Genomic DNA, 27,266 nt, shown 5'->3' with positions numbered 1-27,266 from the left:
ATATATTTACTCCATGAATATCTTCACTGACTGCATTTTCCTGTCTTCAAGAAAAAGAAGACAGATGTGGATGTTTTTACTGGCAGCTGGGAAATGCATGCCCTTCTCAGGGGCACAGCTGCAATGAAGCTCAGGGATAAACTGCTGCCACGTGTCATCCTCAAAACAACCAAATGCAGTGACACTAAGAGCTCAATGAAAAAAATTCACAACATGCTTTGAAATTCGGTCAAATATTGAAAAACACTGCAGTTAATACTGCATTTAAGCTCACTAATGCTGGATACTACGCTTCAGTAATGAGCAAAAAAAGAAAAAAAAAATTTTTGGCAACAGTTCTGTGTTGAAAAACTGCAGCAACATTGCAAATGCTCTCCTTTTCAGCTCTGTCTGAATGCTACCAGCTCAGCCTGGAAGAAATACCTTGGCATATCGATAGAGCCACCCATACCAAAGCTTTTTATCTATCTCTTCACTCTGTTCTTTTATTCATCATTCTATTTCTTTTCCTGGGAGGGAAGCACTGTCGGTGGAGGCCTAAACACCCTGAAGGGGATGGAGAGATTTCAGGTGTCAAGGGAGAAAGAGAAGAGTCAGAGAGGGATGTGAATAATAGATCAGAGAGGAGAACGAGAAAGTGGGAGAGAGTCAAAAGGAGAGAATGACGGCGATATTAAAGGTGTAAGCAACAGAGTGGTGAATAGAGGGAAAGAGAAACTGATAAAGAAACCGAGTCATATTCTAGAGGAAACTAGAGAAATTTACAGGAGTGAAGAAGGATGGATCCTTTTCTCGAAGGGCAACCTTGACAGAAAAAAACACATCTGCAAGAGTCATGCATCTGTCCATGCATCCAGCAATCCATCTGCTTCTCCATCTATCTATCCATCTGTTCCTCTGTCCTTCCATCTCCATCCTGTCTTCATTGTGGTCAGGAGTTGTTGCATAAGACAGCGATTCATCTTTTATTGAGATGGGGAGCTTCTATAAATATGTCTAACTCGTTCTCTGGGGTTTAAAAGCTCAACCTGTAATCCAACTAAAAATAAACAAAGGATTACCTCAATAACAAAAACAAATCTCATTATGTCTGGTACCAGCACGACATAATAACTTTTGCCTTTTTCTTGATTAATTTAGAGTAAAACTGATCAATAGCATTGTTAAAGACAATTTATGTTATATGTGTTTTTTTTCACACACTGTGCTCCAGACTGCATGTGACCAGGTTTGGGTTAGGCTATGTTTTAGCTGCATGCTAAACAAGACATTTTCTAGAAAATATTCCATAAAAGAATAAATTTTCACCTTTTGAATGAAGTCCCATAGATGCAGTTTGACATTACAATTGTTCATTTACAGGCTTTTGAATATCAATATGTCATACTTGTTCCTTACCTGAGCAGATCAATTTCATCAGCATGAACCCCTGTTCAAAGTGTTTCCTATTGGCACATCTCAGCAGGCAGGAAGCCAACTTCTACTGGTCTGTATGACACAGTGCTGCTATACATGTAACTACAAAGACAGACAGAGAACAATGGGAAGGTCAGCACATTAGTGAGAAAAAAATGTGTGGTGTGAGCCTAAAGAGGGCAGGGAAAGAAAACAAACAGCAGGCGGGTGGATGGCCAATGAGAAATAAATGAAAGAATGTGAGAGATGCTGTGTTGCTTTACTGAGAGATGGAGGAAGAGAGGGAGGTAGCAAAGAGTGATGTGTGAATTGCAACCTCCGAGCTTGGCTGTTTAGAAAGCCCCAGGCCACATGTGTGTGTGTCTGTGTGTGTGTGCAGGTGTATTTGTCTGTCTGTGAGGCAGTCAAGTGGCCACCCACACCATCCTTTGAGTGTATCTATGTGTACATTTGAATGTGTGTGTGTGTGTCTTTATTGCTCTTTCAGGAACATGGCCAAAGGGTTGAAGCGTTCCAATCAATAGCTGAACCACACACACATATAAAGGCAAATACTAGTAATTTACTACAAGGATCTAATACTTGTAATACTGTATACTGAAGGCTTTAACTCTTCTACTGTAGTTGTGCAACAGCTATGCAAAATAACAATGATGCCAGGAAAACACGTTAGCATCAAAAGGATAATTTTTGTAAGTACGACTTTGAAAAATCTGAAAGCAAGAAGAAACCTGTGGATAAAACTTTCTCTGATTTGCTTAACTTTAGAGCAGTCTCTCTGTAAAATGATTATGCTTATTCCTCCTCATAAAGGCTTGTATTGCTAATTTATTTTCAGGAACAAACACCAAGATGCCAGCTTGAAGCTTTCTTTGTTATATTTACTTTTTCCATTTATTTTCACCACAACTAAGCTAATGTTTTTCACATTTCAGAAAATGTATTAGTGTTGCTTAGGCTGCTTTTACCTCAGGCATAAATTTTGCATTAATCAATAGAGGCACTTCCTCCGTTTCATTACATGTCGACTTCTCTTATTCATCACATCGCTCCACTGACTCACTATTGACATTAATGACACAGCCATTTTTAAAACCTTTTATTCATCAAGAAAAGTATTATTGAGGGTCAGGCTTCTTGTTTTGGAACTCGGAGATGAATTGCATGCCATCCGATGTAGGAGGATCTCTATTTTTACACATCCAACAGGCTTGTTTAATTGTGAACATCTTTTTTCTTCTCAAAAATCATGAACAGCTGCTGTGAACCAGTGGAGACGTAGGTCTGTATCCCGCATTCAGATACAGAAATTGGAAAAGGTCATTACAGACAGAGTTGAGTTTGGTAAACACATCCCGTGCTGTCAAACACATTGTCTTTGTCAAGTCAAAGCGATAATATGTCACGCTACAATTTGTTCTGATTCTGATAAATCGTGAACACGTGGAAGATTGTAATGCCTCACTTCCTGTTCGCAGTGAGAGTGTTAGGAGCCTGCATGTGTGTGTGTGTGTGTGTGTTTGTGACTCATGAACCTGTGATGCTTTCTGCATTGTTATTATATAACTGTCCCTGCACACACAGACCGATATTACGGACAACACACTCTGGCAGCTAGACGGAACGATCTCTCCTCTCTCACACATAGTGAGTTGTTCTCACTCCAGTCTTGTCCTGGACTATGTTTATGTGTGTGTGCGTGTGTGAGAGAGAGAGCAGAACTTTCAATCCCAAACAAACATTCAATAGGATGAGCTGAAGCTAAGAGAGGAACTGCTTAGAGGGATGAGTGAACTAAATTAAGGGGGGGGTCTGTCTACTGATAAAGCACACTAAATTTCAATTAAATTAAGTGGAGATTTTAGTTTAGTGTAGCTTTGTCTGCTTTTTTGCCTTTTTTGTAGTAACATGTTACACTGTGGGCAGCATGGTGGTTCAGTGCTTAACACTGTCACCTCACAGGAAGAAGATACTAGGTTCCAATCCGTGTTTCCGTGTTCTCCCTCTGGCTTCCTTCCAAGTCGAATGAGGTGGGCGTTAAGTTAATTGGCGATTAAAAATTGGGTGAAGCTGTGGAAGGTTTTCTGTTAGCCCTGTGATATGTTGGTAACCTGCCTATGGTGTACTCTGTCTCTCCTCCATGACAGCTGGGATAGGCTCCATCCCCCCCGTGACCCTGAATTTGATAAGTGGAAGAAAATAGATGGATGCTGCAGTGCTTGGATTTTTGTGTTAGCTGTCAGCCTTTAACAAGACAACAAAGCAGCACATGCTTTGTACTTTTACTGCATTTTACAAGTTTAATTCATCCATACCTTTTTTTATTGTAATTTCCCAAATCAAAAAGCTGAAAGGAACTTGCAATCTACCATCAAGCATTTCCATAAAAGTGCTTTGAAATAAATCCTTTAAATTATTCAGTACCAAATTAAGACAACAGAAAGTAAAGATTACTTTTGTTTTTTTGTCAACATGTAAGTACTTTGGCCCCAAAATATAATTTTATGTATATAGTTATGTTTGAATTCACTTTACATGAAGCTCTATTACAGATACAACAGCAATGCACATCTTTAAAGTGAAAATTTTGAAGATGCACTTTATTTTTTATTACATATATAAAATGTTATATGTAAAAGTTTAAAAGCTCTAAGCACACAGAAATATATAGCTTTCAAAGGAAAACAAGGGAAGCAAACGAGAAGCAAAGCAAATGGCTCATCACAACAGCTACAAAGACAAAAACAAATACTACCCCCACACAAACACATTATATTTATACACAAGTTACTTCAGTGGGAAAATGGACCGGATTATTTAATCCACTTTATGGGCCAGATTTAGCCCACTGAAGAGTCCAGCCTGGCTGGATGTGTTTTTAAAACACTGCACAGAAGGACTTGTGACAAACTACTACTAGTTCACTATTTGTTTTTTCTTTAACTGGTTTCTTACAGACAGTGACATAACCAATGTCATGCCAGACCACAAAGCATAGAGAGAGCTGGTGCTGGCACAGTTATATTTACCTTCAGTGACATTGCTGAGATATTATGGAAATTTCATGTATTTTGCTTAAGACAAAAACAATTCGAGTTGCCTGTTATTTGTTTTGTAGATGGACTGTTCATTATTGTGATTTAGGTGTTTTCTTTTCATTTCTTTGGTATTTTTTGTGGATTATTATGCAATGGTTTCAGTGGCCTGGCCCTCTTGGGATCAAACTTGGCTCTATGTGGCCAATGAACTAAAGTGAATCTGACACCCCTGATTAAATAGAATGCACACAAAAGGAAAAAATGCACTAGATATTCAGTTTTTATAGCTGTAAATTTCAAAATAGGAATAATGTCATTTCTTCACAGAGCTGAGCTCTACGTAGTTGCCAACACAAGACAACTGCCAATTTCTCAACATTCCATGTAAATGTCCTTAGAGAGAGTTTGTTGGAGATAAAAGGCTTGTGAAAACTCTAACTGGACAAGCAGAGTGGGAAATAGTATTTATATCCTTTAGATTTTGTAATCAAACACAGAAACTCATCTACTATACCATGGAGATGGATGAATAGATGTATAATTGTTAATATGAACTAAATAGTAAAAATAATTTTGTATGTAATGAACTGCAGGGTTATTGTAAAGTGGTTTTTAAAACCTTTGTTAATAAATACTATATAGTGAGTCTGTTCTTTTATTTAAATGCTATTATAAAGGTACCATACACTGTATGTAAAAGATGGACATAGTCACTATGACTTCAGTCAGCAAATAATAATTTAATAAAAAGAATGAACGTTAAAGGCGCTTGTACTGTTGCGTCACTTTTCAGACCCAGAACCTACACCCATCATTTATGCACCGTCAGTGGTTTAAATGAATGATTACAATACTATTTTAGAAGATGGTGATAAGCAAACCTGCAGCTTGTGTCTCGTTATACTTACCATTTTGATTTTTTTGATACTTTAGTTTATTTGTGCCTTTACTAGCTGGTTTGGTTTAGACACCAGACTTACTGGGCTGGGTATTGGTGCAACACGGACATCACAGGCTTAATGCTAAAGAGAACTTTGTGTTTAGGCAGCTTTGACTTAATAACTGTATTTTCTGTTCTGGGAGTGAGAATACATGATTCATAAAACATACACCAACCAATGACTGATAAACATTTAGCATTTCATTGGTTGCTAGCAGTATTTTATTTCCTAAATTTTAAAAACTAATAGTTTACGATTTATAAGCAATTTTGGTGGTTTTATACAGAAAGTAGGGCCCATTGTCACAGTAGCTATCACACATTTCTAAGGTGCTACACTCGTTCTGTAGCAAAACAGCTCCAGACACTGTGTAGAGCTTGTAATACCCCATAGATTAGAGAAAAGCAGGCGATGATAGGAAAAGAAAAGGGGGTGAGGGTGAGGGACAGGAACAGTTAGAGAAAGAGAAATTGAGGGAATCAGGTATTGCCTGTAGCCACAACAGCACTCCATCATTTCTTCAGCTCTATTTTCTGGTATTCCCTCTCTCTGATGTTCTTTCGGTGTCCCATTCTCCCTCTTCTCATCCATCTCCTCACAGCTCTCTCTGACAGTCTATTTGGCCCACACAGCCCTGTCATCCATTCAACCTGTCAGTCCTGGGTACGGCACCAATCTCAGAGCAACTCCTGATTGGAGCTGGGCAGACAGGACCCTTGGTTAGAATGTCCATGCCACCCTTTAAAGCCCAGGAGTTCAGCTCCTGTGACGGGTGGGTCACAGAACTGAACCCCACAGTGAGGGGATCGGAAGTTCAGTCCCCGTGGAGCTCAGTGTTCATCGCTTGTTTCAAGGTTGTCACTTAATCTACGTTAACCCTGTTACTGCATTAAAGGATCCCCTCTGTGGAAAATCACTAAGTTGTCTTAATAATACATCACATACAACGCAACCACATGTATCACATTTTTAAAGACATATGGTGACATTAGTTATGTAATTTGTAGCATAGAAAGCAGATAAAGAGCATCAATTGATCTAATTCCACTGTGAAAGACACTGTAAAATTGTTGTGCACACAACTAACAAATAATATTTTGCTTCATTAAAGAGAGATTGGTGGGGTTTATGATAATTGCAAGGCTCTGTCATTTTTCCACATCCTCATTAAATCTTTGGATTCAAACATGCAAACATCAATTTCCTAAAGTTAACACATGTTCTTCCTTTGTTCTATTTGCACCTCCAGGCACATTTACACTGAACTATTTAACCTGAAAGGTCACTGCACAACGATACCAAACATGAGATGTCATAAGTTTAAAAAAATGTATAAATAAATTTTTAAGAAATCTCTCAATACCAGTGTTTACTCCAAGTTACAGTGTATGTGTCAGAGTAAAGTCAAAGGGCTTTTTGCAGCATTGACCTTCATAGCTGAGTGGAGACAGGCACCACTTAGATAACCCATGGCAGAGCTTTAATATTCTCTGGGGACTCTGAGCACTAAGAAGTGCCTGCAGCCCTGACACAGCAAGTCTCTTTTGATCAAACCGTCAACCCACATGTCACCGAAAATGTCACACATAATAAAACTGGAAATACGTCTTTTAACACAAGGACATAGCTAACTACACTTTTACCATGTCTGGGGAATTTCACGTTTTTTGTATTCTCTAGTTGATAAGCATTTATTTTTTGCTATTTTGATTTCTCTTATAAAGTTGACCTATATGCTATCTGTACTTCTTCTTCTATGCCTCTTTTATAGACCCGAATATTTGTTACACAACCTAGTATTTGATCTAAGGGATAAAGTGACATTGGGCTGCAGCATTCCTCTTTGTTAGTTTTAATGTAACTGCAGGGTTGTAAGGCTACTGTACTCCACTGCTGAAACAAAGGAGTTAAAGTGTGTGGGAGGAAAGCCTGGGAGGAAAGCTGAGCAAGCGAGATAGAGATGAGCCTATCCAAAAATCACTACAACACGCCTACAATACTCCTATAGGGACCTACGGTGTTTGTGGTACCCAACAGTAAATTTGCCTTACATGTAATTGCCTCCTACAATTTGTGTTTTTTGTATTTACGCTTTTATTTCTCCCCTGTGTCACAGAGTTCACCAATAATGTGCCAGTGTGGTGGATGTTAGATAAATGTAGAGTATGAAAATATATTATTTTACTCACAATATGCATTTATTCAGCATTTGTTCATATTCACGTTATAACTCGTCAATATGAATTAATACTTAGACACTTTTCAATTAATTCAACAGTTCAAAAGCCCTCTCCCACATGTAAAACTTTAAATTATAATTAACAAAACTACTTAAAATAGCAGTAAAAGCCACTAATTAAGCAGTTAGATTCTATTAGAGTTACTATACATCAATTTATAGACTATAACCACTAATTTCACAATTTATGAACAGCATTTGTTTGCAAGTCATGCTGTAGGATATATTATATGTTGTGTGTATGTTTTTAATTCAAATGATCAAGCATGCAGTAACTTTAGTACTTTTAACTAGAGTGCATGTACAGTGTGCATGCAAGTAATAAAATAAATGTACTTACATGGCACCAGCTAACACTTTATAGATTCTTGTTAATCTCCTCTCTGTCCACCTACTGGAATATTACATAATGTTAATCCGTGGGAGGCAAAATACTGTGAGGAAGAGGTCAACATGAACTTACTGCAACCACCCCTCCCTGTAACTCCCTATTTAGTGTTATATCTTTCCATAGAAGGGTGCAGTTTTTGCAGCAATATGATCACCAGAGACAGAGAGAGTTTTTGGATGAGGAGAGAGACACAGAAAGCGATACAGAGCAATTTGCTGCTTACCTGCAAAAATGTAGGAATATGTGTCAGGATTCCTTTCACCAGCTCCTTAATGTCGCCTCACATCACTGACAACAGAACAACAACATCCCTGCTGGATCACCGGCACTCAGTCCAAAGGTCCTCGGAGAGCTCTCTCTCTCTCTCTCTCTCTCCCTCTCTCTCTCTCTCCTGGGACTTGGCCCACCTCCTCAGAATAGCGCTTCGTTAAACTCTCGGTGATACCGGAGGTTTTACCCTGCACAATGATCAAAACTGAGCGAGCAGGTGCTCCGAGCGTCCGAGCATCCTCGCCTCTGCGGTCCCGTACTCACAATCCAAACTGCCTCACGATCAGCATCACCACTGTTACTATCCTCCGATCCCGCAGAGCTTTATTTTCCGTTCTTCTTCTTCCGCTTCTTCTACGACCATTCCTTCGTCGATAGCATCATCACTCTCATCTTCATCCCCGTCCTCGCCATCATCATCGTCATCTGTCGCGCTTTTCTTACCCGCATCCTCACCTCCCTCGCCTGCCTCTGTCCTCTTGCTTCCTCGTCGTGTTTCTGTCCCGTGGCTCTGCAGCCAAGTAAGTGTGTCATGCCTGGGAAGAGAAGCGCATCATCCAGGGCAGGCATATGCCAATAGTAAGACAGGCAGCCAGGAAATCCCTCACCAAAAACAAAGCGCAGTTACGCTCCGATACATTTAGGATAGCATTTAATTTAGGATGTATGAAAAAATCAGTAACTGAAAGCGAACTGTTGAAACCATTAAAAAAAAGTTTGAACGCTAATATTTTAATGATGCCCTAACACGCAGTGGTCCACACTCGGTTAATCTTGGAGGTTTGATGGAGCTATTACTCTAAGGTTATTAGTTAATGTTTCTCACCTGGACCATCCAGCCTATAAATGATGCCCCGCTAGTTAACCTGCTATTAGGCTTCTGCGTTTGCACTTTGAACAACCTGGCAACTCATATGGCTCACAATCACTCACTGCCTTGCTGAAATTACTGACTTTCCCATATATATATATATATATTTTAAAGTTTAATAAAATACATTTATTAAAACTAAACTACATCCCTTGCCATTTCCAGCTGGCCACTTTCCCAAAGCTAGTTTTTGACAAATGGGGGCCTGTCCTGTATTTAAACCCCCAGGACCTCCTGCACACCAAGAAACGATCAATATTACAAATCCAGCAAATGTCATAGTGTGTTTAAAGCTTGCAGCCTGGAGGTTTCTACTTCAGTCCGAGATGTAACGGGAGCTTCTTTATCACAGATCTTGAGGTCAGACTGTGCATTCCCTTGGGCAGCTTCTGTGTTTGTAGTAAAGAAAGCTAAAGTATAGCATGCATGTGTTTTTCAAATACATCTATGTTAGCAGCATCATTTTGCACAAACCCATGAAAAAAATGAAAATGATGTTCCCAGTTCAATATGGAAAAACAGGCAGCCAGGGCACAGAGCCTTAACCTAGACCTCATCCAATACTGTTGGGCTTAACTGCATCCCCAACTGTTAGCCAGGCCTTATCACCCAACATCAGTTGCCAGACCTCATTAATGCCGTTGTGGCTGAATGGAAATCCCTTCAGCCATGTTCTAAAATCCTGTAGAAAGTCTTCCCAAAACAGTGCAGGCTGTTACAGCAGCATGCTAATGCTTAGGTGTAATACTGAATCCCCACAGGTGAATTTGATTTTTGCTGGTTAATTTACAGGCATATGCGACTGACTTTTCTGTTTGAGCAAGGCTGCACTGTCACGGTAGACCTTTGCATTGCTGTAATAATTATATATCAGAATAGAAAATAAAATGGAAACAAAAACAAACAAACAAAATAGAAAATTCTATTAAAAAACTTGATCAGACCATAAAAAAGGATATTGTGAAGGATTTTCTATTAAAATAATGCCTATTTTGGTGAGACAGTGGAGGTGTCAAACTGATGTAATGTCATCTGAGATTAATCTTTTAATCTGAAATGGGATTAGTGTTTTTAATGACTGGGGTTAGAAGCATGTAGATGTTCAGAAAGTTGATTTAAACATGTCTTGAAAGACAGTGAGAAATTCAGATTGACTGTAAATATGATCTGTTCGAGAAAGAAGCTTCAGAACTGAGGCTCTTCACAACAAGTATTTTAACATTCGCTTTTAATCTATTTTCCTTATTTACATTTTTATGAGTAAGACGTCTGAGTCTCCTGAGAGTTCTTACAGTAAATCTCATCTCACATAATTTCCAAAACAATAATAAGTAGCACTTTTCCCTACAATATTTGCTGTAATCAAGGACTGTTTTTATAATGCTGTTGTAGATTCACCAACCTTATGGTCTCAACTGGCACCAAATTTCATTCTTCTTGTTGTCTATTTGTCATAATTCTGCCTTGGGGTTTGCCGTTATTGGCCACAACATCGTGCATCACACTATCCACCCACCAGATGTCCTCAGTCTTCCATTGTTTTCTACTAGTCACCTGTCTGCACGAACCCATCGCACCTGGTTCTAATCCCCTTCAGTCAGCTCACCTGCGTCCACTTCCTCGTTTTGGTGATCCCTCAGAACATAGTTCCCCACTCTCCACTTACCAGGTTGCATTTTGACCTTCATGCTGCTGCATCTAAGTGACCATCTGTCTGTTTTTGACTCTGAAACCTGGACTCGGGCTTTGACTGCTCCTTTTGACTGCTCCGTTTTCTGTGGTTGCATTTTGTTCTTTTGACGTTAGACATGACCGGTTTGCTGTATAACTCTTTTCTGTTATACCTAAACAACAAAATCCCATAAACAACATTTAGTTCGGAGATATAATGTGATTATAATATGGAAATTTTCTTTAGATTTATTTACATAAAGTGAGTGTCTCATTTTGTGGTGCTTTTAAATAATCCTTTTCTTGAAAGGAAAATCCTGTTTCATATCGTAATCAGGATATCTTTAAGTAACGGATTGAAAAGTACTATTATGTCTTACTCATCTTCTTAACAAAATGAACCAAATGTCTAGGAAAACCATGGAAGGATGTATTTAACGGTTTGAACCACAGTGTGGAGACAGCGCACTTCCAGTTTTCTTATAGAGCTAGCTGTCTGCTCAGGTAGTGCTGTTTCCCCTTTGCTGGTAAATACTGCATCTCATTTTGAGTGCACATTAACAGTATCAAAGATACAAACCTGTGACAACTGCACCCCTGCTACAATGTTCACTCCTAACCAAAAAAGTATGTATGCAGTGCTTTTCTCCCTGTACATCAATGCACATTTCCATCATATCTGAAATTTATATTTCATGCATAATTAATCAATAGTTAAGATAAAGCTGAACTTTTTTAGTGCTTTCATTATTTGCGCTGTCATCATTGGTGCAATATTTTGACATCATTTAAAATCGCCTTTGATTCAGCAGTACCAGCTGTTCCAAGGCTCCTTAACAGGATATGGAGAAAACAAAGAGTGTTGAGCATGGAGAGGATGGAAGGAAAAAGAATATCTTTTTCTTCACATTGTGAAGCGTTTATTGTTCACAGGCAGGATGTTAGTCAAACAGGTCTCCTTGTTGTGTGGAGAAACATCTCGTAGTGCATTTTTCACTAGAAAATGCCTCGTGTGTCTTTTCTTTAGTCAAACAGGGAACCACGGCATGTCTGTGGTTCCAACAAATATGAGCTTTTAGACATGGGCAGTGTCTGCGTTTGTGCTCCTGTTTTTGTAGGGCTGTTTTGAACTTGGGTTTATTTGTCAGTGTGTCATTGGGATGTTTGATGCAGCTCTGCTTTTGTGATGGTTGACTGCAGTGCTTTTTAAACCAGGAATGAGGGCTAGGACTGCTGCCAATGGGCATACATTTGGGAGGGGTACTGGTAAATTTCAGTAATCTGCTCTGCCATGACTTACACATTGAACCTTTACATCTGGCAATTCCATGATCTACCTATTTATCTACATGCCACAGCTTTATTTCTTCCCATTACAAAGACAACAGCACATCTGCTTTACAGACCGTCAGAGGACATGAAAACAAAAGCAACCCAATTGCAAATCCTCATGCACAACACGAGGCCAGAACCTTTGTATGTCAGTGTTTAGTCTGTAGATGTTTGTGTTACACCACACTGAAATATTTGCACAGACAAGCAAAAGAAAACATTTTTCTCCTTCTGCAATAACAACAGAGACAGACCGTTTTATTTACGAGATTTTATCGAAAGAGCTTGGCGAGAAGACGAGTTGGAAGGCTTTATAAAAAACATCAGTTTATCTGTGACAATGGAAGAAATTCTTCATGTTTGATTGGACAGAAAGAAAATCCATTTTCGAAAGATTGCTCCCTGTTAAAGCCCATTGACATTTATATTGACTTCTTTTTACTGTAAGATCAAAGTGTTTCAGATCCAAAATACCACAGTGCACATGTAATTAGGCACAGGTGCATGACTTTGTGGAAGGCACAACATTTAGATTTATTCATTTAAAAATAGTTTTTTTTAATGTCACCCTCTTTATGCAACATTTCTTTGAAAGTTTCTTTTAAATGACTTCTAAATGAAAACATTCTTTGGTTGCATCATAGACATTTTCTCTTGGCTGCACATGAGTTGGAAAATTGAAGACATTTGTGCATTTCTTTTCCATTATTTTCTGCTGAGTCATTTTAGATCTGAGATCACAGTTTTGACAGTTTGAAATATTCTTTAACTTTCATCTAGCATCTATAATGAATGTCTAAAGGGTAAATCTAAAGGGTCTAAAATATAAATGTTTCTTCTTACACTAACAATACTCTGTGTAAACTATTAGACCTACAATCTGAAGGATAATGTAAGGGTAGATTGTTAGCTCTTGTTGAAATCTTGAAATAAGGCTGCAAATATAGAATATCAGAAGGAAATATCATGCCTAAAAACCTAGGCATATCATATACCTTAACCAAAATAATCTGAAGCAGTGTGAGCACTTAAAACGTTTCCCTTACAGATACCTGTGCCACTCTCTCACATTCATCTGTGCTATTTTTTTATGCCAACAAACAACAACAGCCGCTCTTGACAAGACAGAGCGCTCTCTAACTGGATTACATGCTGGAGTCATGTAAACAGCTACCCGTATCAACTCCTTTTGCATGTAAACACATACTGCACCCCACTTCAAAATTCAGACTTTCTTTGATCAGGCTTCAAAGGATTATCCATTTGCAGTCTCCATGTAATCTTTTTCAAGTATAAGCATGCCTCACTTTAATAGTCTGATTTTTGTAGTTTGACCGTAGCACAACGTTTAGCACGTGGCTGCCGGCTAGTCCTGTCCCATCCTCACCACAAATGGACCAAAGTTGAGATGAGGCTGAGACACAAGTAGAGATGGGATGGAAGTATGTCTCTCTCCTCTCTCATTCAACATTTTCTTTCCTTTTCAGTCTCTCTTCTTCATGCAGACATCTGTCATATCTCCCAGCTATGCTGCTTGCCTGAATAACTGATGACAGACTGGTGTCTGTGCATCTCAAAAATCACAGTAAAAGCTATTTAAAAGCATCCCACTTTCTTATTAGACTGAATTAGGGTGTAATTGTAAATGTGAGAAAATATGAAAGCTTGAATGCTGATAAATGTGCAGGGCTTGAGGGTCGTAAAGTCATTGTGCTCTCTAGGTAGAGCTAATGAGAAGTTCATTGTTTAAACATACAAAGCCTTTAAACCAGAGTGTTCTAATGGGAAAAATATGTTGTTCATTCAGATGCTGACAACCACTAATGACTGCTGGTTCTCAGAAGCAATGGTAAAAGTAGGGTGGTATAGAGTGTAGGATAATCAGTATTTTTTAATATGCATATGAATTATTTTGTAAGGCTAATTATGTATTCTGATGTTAACATCAAAAGACTTGTGAAAAGGTTTATAAATATATACAGGTATTAGCTTGTAGGTCGATATAAGGCCAGTAATACTGCACCGAGTAAAGCCTGAGGGTGTAAGAACACTGGTCCTAATTTATAGCATAATTTATCAGCTAGATCAAGATCACAAAATTTCCACTCTCGAAGTCTTAACTCTGTCTTAAATCTGTGTGTGTGTGTGTGTGTGTGTGTGTGGCTCCCAAGAAGTCCCAAAAGAGCGGATGTCACTCTGGTATTTCCTTCTTATTCACGTCTGTGTCTGTTTCTCTGTTTTAACCCCGTGGACATGTAGAATGAGTCACGTCGCATATGGACATGATCACATATGGAGGTCTGACACCCAAATCCACTACAGGCCCTACAACAATAAAACTGCACGATCCTGAGGTGAATTTACACTCATGTTAAAAAAGGAGAAAAACACAGGATATCCTCCAACTGACATCTGATCGCTTGTCAAGGATTAAGGGAGGGAGATCAGAGCTTTTCCTCACACGGCCCCACAATGTGTAATCTTTGACATGCTGGATCATTTTACACAAAGGAACAGAGCTGGTCTCACCGTGTTAGAGAACTTGCTAGTATTTTGGTTTTTCAGACCCATGTTGACACTTTAAACCTGACAAAAAAACATTTAGTGGGTTATCCCGGTAAATTCCACTTTTTCTTTGCATGAGACTTAGGTGTGTTTTTGTCATGAAAAGGCAGACACACCACATATGGTACCTGCTGTTCTTTTTCTTTGTTTCTTGTTGTTCTTCAACAGAGTGATGTGACAGAAAATATTGTTCATGTTCGCCTCCTTTTCTCTTGGATTTCTTACATGAGTCACAGGCACTTTTGATACTGAGTAAAACCTTAAAAAAACTTGAAGATTAGTTAGATGTTTAAGAATTCTCACCCCTATCATATTAATGTGTTGAACAGTATCTGGCCATTAAGGATCTTGTGATTAAGTTTGGTTGATTATGTAAACAAAAAAAGCTTTGTGTTGAATGAAAACACCCCATTGAGTTGTTTTTAGCCCATCAAATTTTTATTATCAGTCCTTCACATATATGCATATACTATAATCTCAGGGATTGCTATTACTCTGTGGAGCATTAAATATTTTCAATATGTAGTTTTTTAAATGTTCTTTCAAGCTGTATTGTAAGCCTTCCAGTATAAAGTGCTCTAGAAAAGTCTTAAGTCACTCCTCATTTCTTTATATTCTGCTTGCAAAATGGTAAATATGTGCAGCTATCTATTCAATAATGTGCAAACACACATGGAAATACACTATATGAGGCAAAAACAGAATTTGGACAGTTCCAACAAACTTAAAAGTCAATATTTATTATCAGCACCTTTATTCTTCAGTAGAGTCTGAACTCAAGTCAAGTCCTCTTCCAATTTCTTTAAGTACTCTTAATAGTAATAGTTCTCCAGGCTTCTTGAAGGACATTCGAAAGCTCTTCTTTGGTTGCTGGCTGAATTTCTCTGTTTCCTCTGTATTATTGTAGGGTCTTTACTTTACAATATAAAGCACCTTGAGGCAACAGTTTTTGTAATTTGGCGACGTATAAATAAAAAGGAATTAGAGTGCCTTTAGTTCTGTCAAGATCCCACAATACTTCAATAATGTTGAGTTCTGGGCGCTGGAGAGGTTATTCAAAGTGTGTTTTTCTGTCCAGGTATGCTTTTACTGTATTAGCAGTTTTCTTGGCATCACTGTCATGCTGAAAAGTTTCTTAAGGAAATGACTTTCACATGTTCATCTGCTGTAGATAGTCTTTTTTTTTTTCTTTTGCCCTTCACTTGTCCAGTTTCATTACATTTTTAAGGACACCCTTGACACCTTGCTGAGATTTGCCAAGTTTGCAGCTAATAGCTCTCTGGGATATTATATTCATTGATTTGGCTGAAGAAATCAGAAAAAATTATGTATTTTTGCGACAGGCTGCTAATAAAATACCTAAAGATACAATTTACAATATTTTTTCTTTGCTAAGTTGTTTGTTATGTGTAGGTACACCACTTGTTGAGTTAGGTGCTTTTTTATGCTTGACCGATTCATAGGTCAGTTAAATAGATTAACAAACACACCAAAAAGCAAACAAACAAAATCATTCCTCTGAAAATGGCCTGGGTTGAAAAAGAATTAAAAAGCAGCCAAAGACCTTCAGAAAATCTATGTGGAGGACTATTGCTGAAGACCACTTAAAAATACAAGAACCTCTGGCTACTTGAAGTCATCTGGGGTGGCTCAAAACTGGAGGCAGCCACTTACTGGCATCATGTATCATATCATCAGATAGTGGAATTTACAAGCTGATGCAATTTGAAATGGTTGTAAGAGCTTACTTGAATACTTTTTAGTATAAAAATAAACCGGTGAGCTAGTACATCCACATTTATTCAGCACAGATGTCTTGGCTGTAGCTCAGGAGGTAGAGCAGCTCATCTACTAATTGGAAGGTTGGTGGTTTGACCCTTGGCTGCTCCATTCACCTATCATACTATCCTCAGGCAAGATGCTTAACCCAAGTTGCTTCTCAAGCACCCAAGTGTGAATGTTTGATCTACCCTTAGGTGTAGAAAAAAAAGTGCTTCTCTGAATGGGCGAATGAAACATGTTGTGTAAAGCTCAAGCAGAGCAGAAATGTGCTGTACATAAACCAGTCCATTTAACATTTTATAGTTCATTTGGTGAAATATTTTCTTCTGTCCCAAAGTGTCAGTAAAAATCACCAGATAAACAAAACATATTTGAGTGGATTTTTATTCTTCTACACTTACAAAAATTCATGTAATAAAAAGTAGTTGCTGTACACCATAAAACACTATAGAAAACATCGTGTTCACCATCAAAAAAAAGCATTTTTCTTTTTCTTTACATGTTTTTTTTTTAAAGAGTAAAGGCACATGTCGCTCCCTTGCAGACCTTAATGTTTTCACACAAGATAAATGTGGTTTCTTTCCCTTTTTTGTTTTTTTTAACTGGTCTGATACTCATTTGTGTGTATATCTACATGGGTACAATCACAAGCACCCTTGCACACACACACACGCACACACACACACACACACACAAAAGTGGACACACAAGCAGAAAGTTACATATTCACTCGAGGACTCATTCATGCATCAAACACTATTTTCTTTCATGTGCTGAAACTGAATCTAGTTTTCCTTTATACAGCAATTAAAAAAAGAGAGTGTCAAGTTTATAATCCTTTAAATACAGTTATTTAGGCAAAAATAATAGCAACAATAAGAAAAAAATAAACAAGGTGAGGCCAGAGAAAGATCCCTATTAGGCACATTTTTTCTATATACATTTCAAAATAAAATCCCTTGTTGAAACATTAGACAGAAACAGAAGAAAAACACTTAAATGTTGTCTTTTAAACCACACTACATATTTTTGTTTCTTCACGTTCATGTGAAGAACTTTTTTGTGTTGGGATCCCACCCTGAGAGGTTTAATTTTCACTACTTCCAATGTGACTCCTTCAGCAGGGGAGGTAAATGTCCTCCCACAACCACTGATAACCAACATATCAAATTAATTATGGTACTCGTATGGCTGTCATTGTCCCGTAGCGTGTTATTGTAATACTTGGAAAATGTTGGAAGTTGCAAAATCTGATGAATAAGTGTGGAGAAGTGGGTGAAGAGCTCAAGAAAATTCCTAAAAATGAAAGCATGCTGGGCATGATGGATTGGAAGAAACATGTTAGTCTAAACCAATATGTCCAAGTCTTGGTCCTGGCAGAAAAAAGAAAAAAGAAATATGACACGCTCTGGAAAATATTACGCCATGTCTGACTATATGGTCCATGTTTTGGAAGTGTTTAATGATTGATGTATTCTATTAATGGATTTTTGTCATAAAAATGTATGTGCTACATTTTATATCGTTTTGGAACGAGCTTAACAAGTTGAAAATACTGCTGGCCAAAATTGCTAGCGAATGTCCATCTGCCTCGAATAATGTGCCAGCTTTTCTCACCTAAGTACAGCCAGCACTTGTTGCTTTTAGGAAAGTAGATAATGGAGCACCTGTCTCTGCTACAGCCTGCTGGTTTTTAACAATGAAGTTTTTCTTTTTCATGGGAACACCTTTTAAATAACAGCCATGATTACAATAATAGTGAACATACACACACGCACACACACATAAAAAAGATTACTGTTACTTTTAGAGCCACGAAATAGCTTGAAATAACAAGACAAAAAGTTTTTCTTTCACTGCACAATGAAGCAAAATTGAACCAAAGTTTACAAAGTTTGTTTCCATTCTTTGACTCAAACAAAGATGTCAGACAGAAAAATGAGCCATTGTTTGTTCACCGAGCAAGGACATGGATTATAAAACTAGCTAAGATTCTTAGATTCTAGAAATGTTTTTTTTTTAGCAGTGGTGCTTGTTGTGCCAGAATTTTTAAGAGATATTTGAAGGTTTTTTTACACTTACAAAACAGTGGGTTGCTTTTGACCAAGATCATGAGTGCAATGCCTAAAAACAATGAGGAGAAATAAACTGAAGGTAAGAGTACTTAAGATTCCATTCCTGCCATTTTGAAGCCACAAAACTGAGACTGTGTTTGTTTGTTTTTGTTTTTTTAAATAAACGTAATATTTACTGGTGGGATCAGCCTTCTTTCATGAGGATGGCAAATTGTACAGGTCAAAAAAAAACACATCTTTGCTCTGAGGTGTTTCTGTTCAGCTGGAAAACTAATCATTGCTCTGCATTGTTCTTTTCGTCTTTCTTTCTTCTTAACCCCCAACCTCATCCCATGCGGCTCCTTGCCTCGCTCCCTCTTCCTCTTCAAGCCCATTTCTCAGGCTGGACTTGCAGGAAGTGAGCACAATGTGTTGGCCCAGGAGAAAGATAACACAGACAGGAAGAGGCGGGCACAACCTCCCAGATGGACAGGAAGTTGAGTCCACTGTTTGGTCTCACTGATTAGACGACGGAGAAAAAGACAGCGCCGAGGAGATATGGTGAGGCAAACAAGGAGAGCAAAGCTAAGACTGAGGAGAAGGAACTGGCTAAGTGTATATATATATATATATTTAAACCCCAACAGGAAGGCGTTGAGAGGACTTCCAGCTATTGTCTCACTGTTTATCAAAAGGCATTCCAAGCAGGACTGAGTTTTAAGGGAACAAGTTCAACTCCGATTCCTGGGACTGAATAGTAGGTTAAATGAACTGAAATGAAATTACTTTTTTTTAAAAAGAAAAAAGAAACACACTACGCTGTGTGTGTGTTCAGTAGGGTGGTACTATCAGCAACAATTGGTACTAGATTCACAGATGTCACAATAATCACAGACAATGGTGACCTTCTACCTTCGTGGTGCTTTATGAATGAATGCAGAAACAATGGTTTATTTCCTGGGCATTTGTTCGTGCAATAATCTAAAAGATCTATGATTATTGTTTAAACGCTACCGAGTGCGGCCTTGCGATTGGTTGTTCCTGATTACTTAAGAGACGGGGCAGGCCAAATATCCAGCATATCTGGAAAGGAAAAAAGGAGCTACTTTGGTTTTTGAGAAGCTCTTGTGGGTATTTCTCATATTTATTGACATTTTATAGACAAAACTTCAATTTGACGCCAAGGAGCGCCGTATCCGTTGCTAAGTAGAATATCCTTACTATGTAATGCTAAAATTCAAGGTAGAAATAATCCTACACAACTATTAGGAGAAACTATTACCTAACTTTTAGTAGCTATATTAAGTAATCATCTAGACTATCAAAAAGTTTGGGGTATTTTTCATCTCAAGTTTTATGATCTGATAGCAGCCAAGAAGGTTTAGAGGTTAAAGTTATTCAAGCCACCTCAGAGTCATTGTGGCTGCCCAACTAGCTGCTTTTCCAGCTCTGTGCTTCCTGAGTTGTCTGAATTACTTTTGTTCCAGTAGGCCTCTGAGAATTAGGCTTTCATCTCAACAATAACTGTGATGATGGGTTCTGTCAAATAAACCCTCGGAACATGCTGTAATTCTGTCTGAGAAGCAGTAGCGTCATTTCCTTTCTGTCTGTCGATTGTCTTTTCTCTTTTCAGAGCAGAAGATAACTGAGAAAATGGGCAAAATGACTTACTCGGAAAATGACCTTATTCATATCAGAGGGTTGGTTTCAGGAACACAAAGCGGGAAAGTTTTTTTAAGGTTTTCACCTTAAAAAACAGCAAAAAAAAAATCAGGGACTTCTGATGCTTCTTTTGAATTCTGTTGACTACTGTTCAGACACCTGATGTCATGTCTGGACCTCAGAAAAATCACGAACTCAATGGACGCGTCACAAAATAACCCATCGGACTTGACGCTCTGATGAACAAAGTAGACTTTACAGAGCTGAACTTTCCTCAGAGACGGTCTCTTCTAGTATTTCAGATGAAGAAAACATAACTGGCATCTTGCTGTGATCAAACACTTCAAACCCCTTTGAGCTTAAACTCGCGTGGCTGCTCAGAGTTTCCCAGTACAGTAACCCCCTCAAGCAATCATATTTACAAATCAAATCATCAACTACAGATCAAAAATAAAATCACCTCGTTCTCCCAGTGTTCGTGTCCCTTTTGTCAAATTTATAAAAAAAAAAACCCCACACATCAAAGTTAGAAGAGATCACACGCCGTATACCAAAAGAGACAGAAAAAAAGAACGAAGGGGGAAAAAAAGATCAGCAGTGAGTTGCTTTCACACGCAGCATTTTGCAGCCCCTGTTGGATTGAATTATTATGATTCCTTTAATTCTCTTTGTAGCAAAATGAACTAATCTTCAGAGTCTGCAATATTATATTAGCAATACATTTTAATGTTAAACAGGATATAAGGATTTAAATATATGAATTCAGTTAATCATACATTAACAGGCCAATATGATGGGGAAGGTTAATGCTTATTTTAGGGGATACAAAATGAATCGTTATAAACTTTTCATCTTCAATAGTCTGTGTCTTTTGCCAAAGTCACCACAGGGGGAAAAAATCATATTTCAAAATGCTGCTGCAAAATTATTAAATGCAAAAGAAATTAAGTAATTGAGTAACATCACTGAAAGGGACTGGATTATCCATACCCATCCATAACCAACCCAACTGGCTTCACCTGCTTAGACCTTTTTCAGAATAAAAGGGTTACCGTGTAAAACTCACAACACTGCTGTAAAGGAAAATCCTCATGGTGTGGATCTCGTATTGTCACCAAATAATCAGTCCTCTTGCAAATGTATGAAGCCACTATTTCTATTATTTCTATCAAAGATGTCCTGGTGTTCTGTTCCTTTAAAATTTTTCCAATATTTCACTGGAAACAGGAAAAAAAAAAGAGCCTCCTTGACTCAACTTCATGGAGCTTCCAGGATTTTGATGAAGCTTTTTCTTTTCTTTTCTTTTGACTGGGAGTGAACAGACAGAGGCACAACACACTAATGGATTCACTGAATTACACATCATAACAGAAGTTAGTCATTGTTACTGGATAAAAAGGAGCTCCCTGATTTTGTTTTGAGGAGCTGGAGAAGTCTCTCAAGAACACGGTTATCTACTGTAGGTCTGTTTCTGTGTGAATGTGTATATTTCCTGCATGCTTCTGGTCAGTATGTGAGTGTATTGCTATGGCTCTTTCTGATTACTGTATCAAGCTGTATGTTTGTTATGTATGTGTATGATTTGTCATTATGTGGTGGTATGTGGTATCAGTACTGATGGTAGTAATCTGGGCCATCTACACCATAGAGCTCTGCCAGGGTCCTGAACCTCGGGCCCCAATCGTTGAGAAAGTCATAATCCAAGTTCGAACCAGTAGAGGAACTTCCCAGAGAGCTGAGACTTCCGGCTAAAGACTCGGGTCCCTCGTAGCCGTAGATGTGGAGAGTGTCATAAGGGAATCCATCTCGGTCGTGATCAGCTTCGTCTTTCTTTACCTCAATCATCGCTGCCATGTCGCCCTTACATGCGGTGGGCTGAGTGTGGTGGGGGGGTTTCTGGACCATGGCGTAGAGTGAGGGGTGGGGGCGGTGATCTTGGTGGCGAAGCAGGGAACCGTCATGGCAAGCGGAAGTGAGGATTGAGACATCATAGCTAAAAGAAAAGAGGATAGAGTGAGTAAATTTGCTGATCACATTTCTTCATCACAGAGATTTTCTGGGTACGGACATTTAAATATGTCCACTGACATATTTATTACAGAATGCTTAATGCTACAGCTCAACTATCAAGTTATATTTGATCTTTTTGTCTTTTTAAATATATTTTAGAAAGTCACCAATAGTAATGTAATGTCTTGGCTACTCTGCAACTTAGATATTCTTATATTAACTTGCGTTTGTGGCTTTTATCGGCAAACAGTGAGTTCTGGTACATTTAATATGGATAGTTTACCTGAATTATGTGGATCTCTAGTGATATTTCGATTTAGATTAGGTGAAACTAAGTCAGTAGATACATAAAAGATGATACGATTAAAGTGCAAATAAATGGAGATATAGGAGGTAGCACACTTTATTATTTGTTGTCAAGGATTTTATAATAATAAAAAGATTATGCAAATAAACCATAAAAAAGCATAAGAAACGTTGAATATATCTGTTTCATTTATTTTAAAAATATGAATATCAGGATGTAAGCAATAGAAACATAAACAGTATAAGGTAAAGAGGAATGTTTAAATGTTTAAAAAGCTGTCTATGTTCCAGTAGACAGTTTCAATCCTACATTTAAATAATTAAAGCTCCCTTCAGTTTTTGTGAGCTGTTTTTTTATGCATGGCAGCCACAAAAGAGAAATTAATGACATAAAAAAGAGCATTAATGGCCTCACTGGCATTGCTGAAAGTGTGAGTAAGAAGCAACATTTATTTTACATTTTTACTTAAAATGGATTTCTGTCATTCTTTGTCAAGACTTTATAAATTCTTGGGTTTTTGTTGTTTCATTCAGAGGTCAAAAATCTTTCCTTTGAGAGGATTATAAAGAAAATAGAATCAAATGTAAGTCTGCAAAAAAGGGGGGCTGCTGATAAACCATGTCAGCTCATTTCAGTTATATTCAAGTTGTCAGTTTAAAAGTGTATAGCAGTGCTTCTTTTCATCTGCATACCCATTAGTGTCCATCTCTCCTCCTCCCTCCTCATCGTATGTGACCAGCTGCTCATGAATCTCTCCGCTGTTTTTCATATTGGCCAGAGAATCCTTCTGGTAGCGTTTCCTCATCGCGAACAGGATCACTATGACTTAAAAGCAGAAAAGAAACGTGTGTTTAGAATCTACTCGGCTGACATCCAGCACAGCGAATCAAAACTGCTGTTGGTAGAAAATGAAGACATCAAGAGTAAAACAAAAAGACAGACTGCATTTAATCATTTATCCTTTCAGACCAATGGCTCTATGACTGTGAAATCATGATAGAGACTCGCAACCAAAGCAGAATAAGAATGGGGCCAGGAAACAAGTGAGAAAAGTAGAGCACTGACAAGGGAATGAGACTAGAGAGCAGTGCAGTGACGAAGGAGAGAAAATGAGGAATAGATGGTTTAAGGTATCTGAGACGTTCGCCCCAAGCGTGAAAACCTTAAGTGAATCTACCCAGCCAGAGACATGCACAGAGTAACTGCACAAAGAAAGACAAGAAAGGGGAGCATAAAAGACAGGAAGGGAATTTCAGTAAACACAACGAGGGAAGTGGAAATGAGTGTGAGAAAACAACGTGCAGAGGTGTTGAGAAGGAAAGGAAAGAGAAGCAGATGACGATGAAATAAACAATTGTGAAAGAGAGAAACGGGGGGAGGGGGTGTAACAATGGGAGTCTTAAATCACAAAATCAATAAAGAAAAAACATTTGTTTCAGTTCAAGAAACAAAGACAATTATCAGACTTGAGACTTTTAATTATGTCTGTCTCAAAAACAATCGAGGTAGCATGCTGTGCACAGGGCAAAATATTCTAGCAGAACAAGGCCTAACTCTAAACCTAATTATACGTGCAAGATTATAGATTATATGAAAGTATAATCTGACTCGAACTGTGACATTAGTAATTTTAAAAATTCCACTGGAACATCAATCAATCTGTGTTCCTGTAGTAAGCAGCTATGAACAAGTATGCTGTTATTCATAAATGTCTTTTATTTCCACACAGGAACCCAGCTGTGAGGGAGGTGGGTTGCAAAGTGGCTTAAACATGTAGAGCAACTGTGGGCAGGTTGAAGCAGCTATGCACTTGATTAGATATCAACCAATTGGATGTGTAGAAGGATAACAGCTGAGCTCGACTTCATAGTCTGCATGAAATAGCTCTTTGCTATTGTGTGTAAAACAATCTCAGAGAGAATGATGGGCAGCCCCTTACGATAATCCCCTTATGATTTTATCTGCAGGCTGTTACACTAGAGCCGGTCTGATCATTCATAAACTGAAGCTATAACTGTAATTGTTTCCAGAACAACCAGGCTTACTCTAAAATTAAACGAATTGACTTGTACACAACATTATGATGACATTAAAGTGGGTTCAAAAGGCCAAACTTGATAAAAAGTAGGGTAAAAGAAGCTCAGTAAAGTTTTTGATTACACGCTGCATGTCAGTGGGCACAGAGTACAGAGGAGAAGGAAGCAAGAGAAAAAAGAAGAAAACAAAAAGGGGGGAGGGTACTGATTGAGGGGAGGAGGAAGTGGAAGAAACTGGCGACTTAGGGGTGAGGAAATCAGGAGAGAAAGAGAGCGACAAGGAGAGAAGGAAGGATACATTTGACATTAGATTAGGCCCCAAGCCTCGGTCCCGATATGAACCTCTTTCTCTCTCAGCGGACGGGCAGCATTAGCCATGCCTTTTAGTTGAGGGTGAGTGGGACTAATTTAAGTTTGCATGGGAAACCAACAGATTAATCTTTTACAACACATGCTCTGCAGTTTAATAAGCTCTGGAGATATCAGACTTAGAGGGACAAGAAAAGAGAGGGGGGGAAAAAGAAGCCCTTTCTTTAGAGAAGAAGGACTGTGAAAAAATGTCTTTTCGTGTGTCAAACCCGGCTTCATGTGAGAAAATGTGCCTGTGAATGGGGAGCACGCTAAATTGCTTTGGGCCCTGACAGATAATGACAAGTGCATTAAATAGTTAATCTAGCCTGTGTTGGGGCTGTTTGATAAAAAGAAGGAGAGATAGAAGGGGGAAGTTAGGGAGACAGAGAGACCCACAGGGAAAGAAACAGAGGAAGGGGGAGATGAAGGGAAAAAATGAAGGGGAAAAGGCCCGATAGTGAAGGAGTGTATTAATAGTTAATAGGTTGAGTGTTTGGTGGTGCTTGATAAGCAGACGCCACCTAAAGAACTGATAAACTCCCCTCATTACCACTCCTATTCTTCTGCTGCTTTTCCCACAATTCTCCTCTTCCATGTCTCTCTTCTTTAACCTCTTTCTGTCTCTCTGTCACTCAGCTGGTCTCATTCCATCTCAATTCACCGTCTTACATCTGTCCGCCTGTTTCACCACTCTCCACATCCAATATCTAAGTCTTGATATACACTTTTTTCCACGTGTCACTTTGCCTCCATCCCCCCTTATCTTAAAGTTCCTCTTCTTTTTTCCTTCCTTCTTCAGTACATCTCATTCCACATCCCTCTTGTTTGGCCAAGTATCTCCAGTGTGCCTCTCATCCAACATGACAACTGTCTCTTTTTCCCAAAGAAATACAAAAAAGGCAGGGGGCGAAGGTATCAAAGAGAATATTGAGTGCACAACTACAGGCATTATTTTCACATCCGCCGCTGCATTATTCATAAAACCAACAACACCAGAAGGGGAAAACGTTCCCCGCAAAACACAAATCTTATTTATCGCAAAGCAAGGGCAAGTGAATCTGTGCACGTGTCCCGATCACTCAGCACTGGCTTTTTGCATCTATCACTGATGCTGTCTTCATGAATTTCTCTCAGAGAATAACAATATATACAGAAGTTCTCTGCTTACCGGTAATAAAGTTAAAGAAGAACGAAGCAAAATACTATTTTTACATTACTGTCTGTCTAAACATTTAGGCATCGATCTTTGATTCAATCTTCAAATATTTCACAAAAGCTTGTTTATTATTTGTTGTGTGTAAATGCAAACAAACCCAAAACAAGGCGAGTGAAAATGTTGTTTTTTTCCCTGTTGTTTAGAATTTTTTTCAAGTCCTATTGTTCATTTTTAAAACTTTTCCTACTTCCAACAACAACATTTTTTTTTTATCCAATCTCTATTCCAGGCATAAACATGGCTGTCTACACAGTGGGTTAAAATGTTTCATTGCCCTTTCTGTTTGAAAGTTGTATCTCCTTTTTCACTTCCAGATCCCCTTGGGTGTGCTTTGCTTCATCCATACCCATATTATGTTTGAGTTTTTTCAGCTGCTCTCTCATTAGTTTATTTGGCACATTTTTCCAAGCATGTGACCCCTTTGAGCATTTTTTGTGTTTCCTCCTGGTCTCAAACCAGAGATCTTTCACACATAAGGTGAAAGTGTTAACCACTACACCACAAGACTCACACCCTGGAGTACACTTCAGTGAGTCTCTGAGGGTGAGAAAACACATCTGACCACTGGAGAACAGTGGAAAAATAGATTTTTAGGTAAGATAAATTTCTAGCTTTGAAATCAGTCAAAATGCTTTTGCATTTCACGAGCCAGACCGAGTTCAGAAATTAAACGATTCTGCAAAATGAAAATGGTTTTGTTTCTGAATGTTTATTGGCTTTGTTATTCCAAGAAAAACAGGAAAACATCTTTTTTGGAAAATAGTCAAATGTTGGAAAAAGCCAAAAATAATTACTATTGTAAGACAGAAGATGACATTAAGCAGGTCCTCTGGTATTAAAGGTGAAAAGCTATAGTCTTAAGAAAAAACTTGTCATTTGGATATATGGATTTTCCTGTTGCATTATAATCCCATCATTATGTGCACTGATATTGCACATGCCATTATGTGTAACTTGGACAGATTCTATAATACGAATGCAAAAAAATGCAATAAATATTTCAATGCATTTCCCATACTTTCAGCATAAATGCAAATATGCTGGGAATGATGTGTTTTCACCTTTCTATATATTCTAACACAGACAAGCATAAATAAACTTAAAACAATATAGA

General features: G+C 38.3%; 2 protein-coding genes across 3 annotated transcripts in view; both read right to left on the bottom strand.

Moving 5' to 3' along the window:
• The window catches only part of bean1 (brain expressed, associated with NEDD4, 1), a 57,233-nt gene extending 48,414 nt beyond the window's left edge, over positions 1 to 8,819 (bottom strand). The window contains exons 1-2 of the mRNA XM_014407764.3: positions 8,249 to 8,819; positions 1,399 to 1,518 (exon numbers count right to left, since the gene is read on the bottom strand). Coding sequence (XP_014263250.1) covers positions 1,399 to 1,423 — 25 coding nt within the window. The 5' untranslated portion in view covers positions 1,424 to 1,518; positions 8,249 to 8,819. The remainder of the gene's footprint in view (positions 1 to 1,398; positions 1,519 to 8,248) is intronic.
• An 8,063-nt stretch (positions 8,820 to 16,882) lies between these two features.
• cdh5 (cadherin 5) overlaps positions 16,883 to 27,266 on the bottom strand; it is a 67,648-nt gene continuing 57,264 nt past the window's right edge. For both annotated transcript variants that reach the window (XM_004553496.4, XM_076891466.1), the window contains exons 15-16: positions 23,242 to 23,374; positions 16,883 to 22,225 (exon numbers count right to left, since the gene is read on the bottom strand). In XM_004553496.4, coding sequence (XP_004553553.2) covers positions 21,841 to 22,225; positions 23,242 to 23,374 — 518 coding nt within the window. In that variant the 3' untranslated portion in view covers positions 16,883 to 21,840. The remainder of the gene's footprint in view (positions 22,226 to 23,241; positions 23,375 to 27,266) is intronic.

This window comes from Maylandia zebra, linkage group LG13, assembly GCF_041146795.1.
Source record: "Maylandia zebra isolate NMK-2024a linkage group LG13, Mzebra_GT3a, whole genome shotgun sequence".
Lineage (NCBI taxonomy): Eukaryota > Metazoa > Chordata > Actinopteri > Cichliformes > Cichlidae > Maylandia > Maylandia zebra.
The sequence above is the reverse complement of the archived record's forward strand: the minus strand, read 5'-3'. Positions and strand labels throughout refer to the sequence as shown.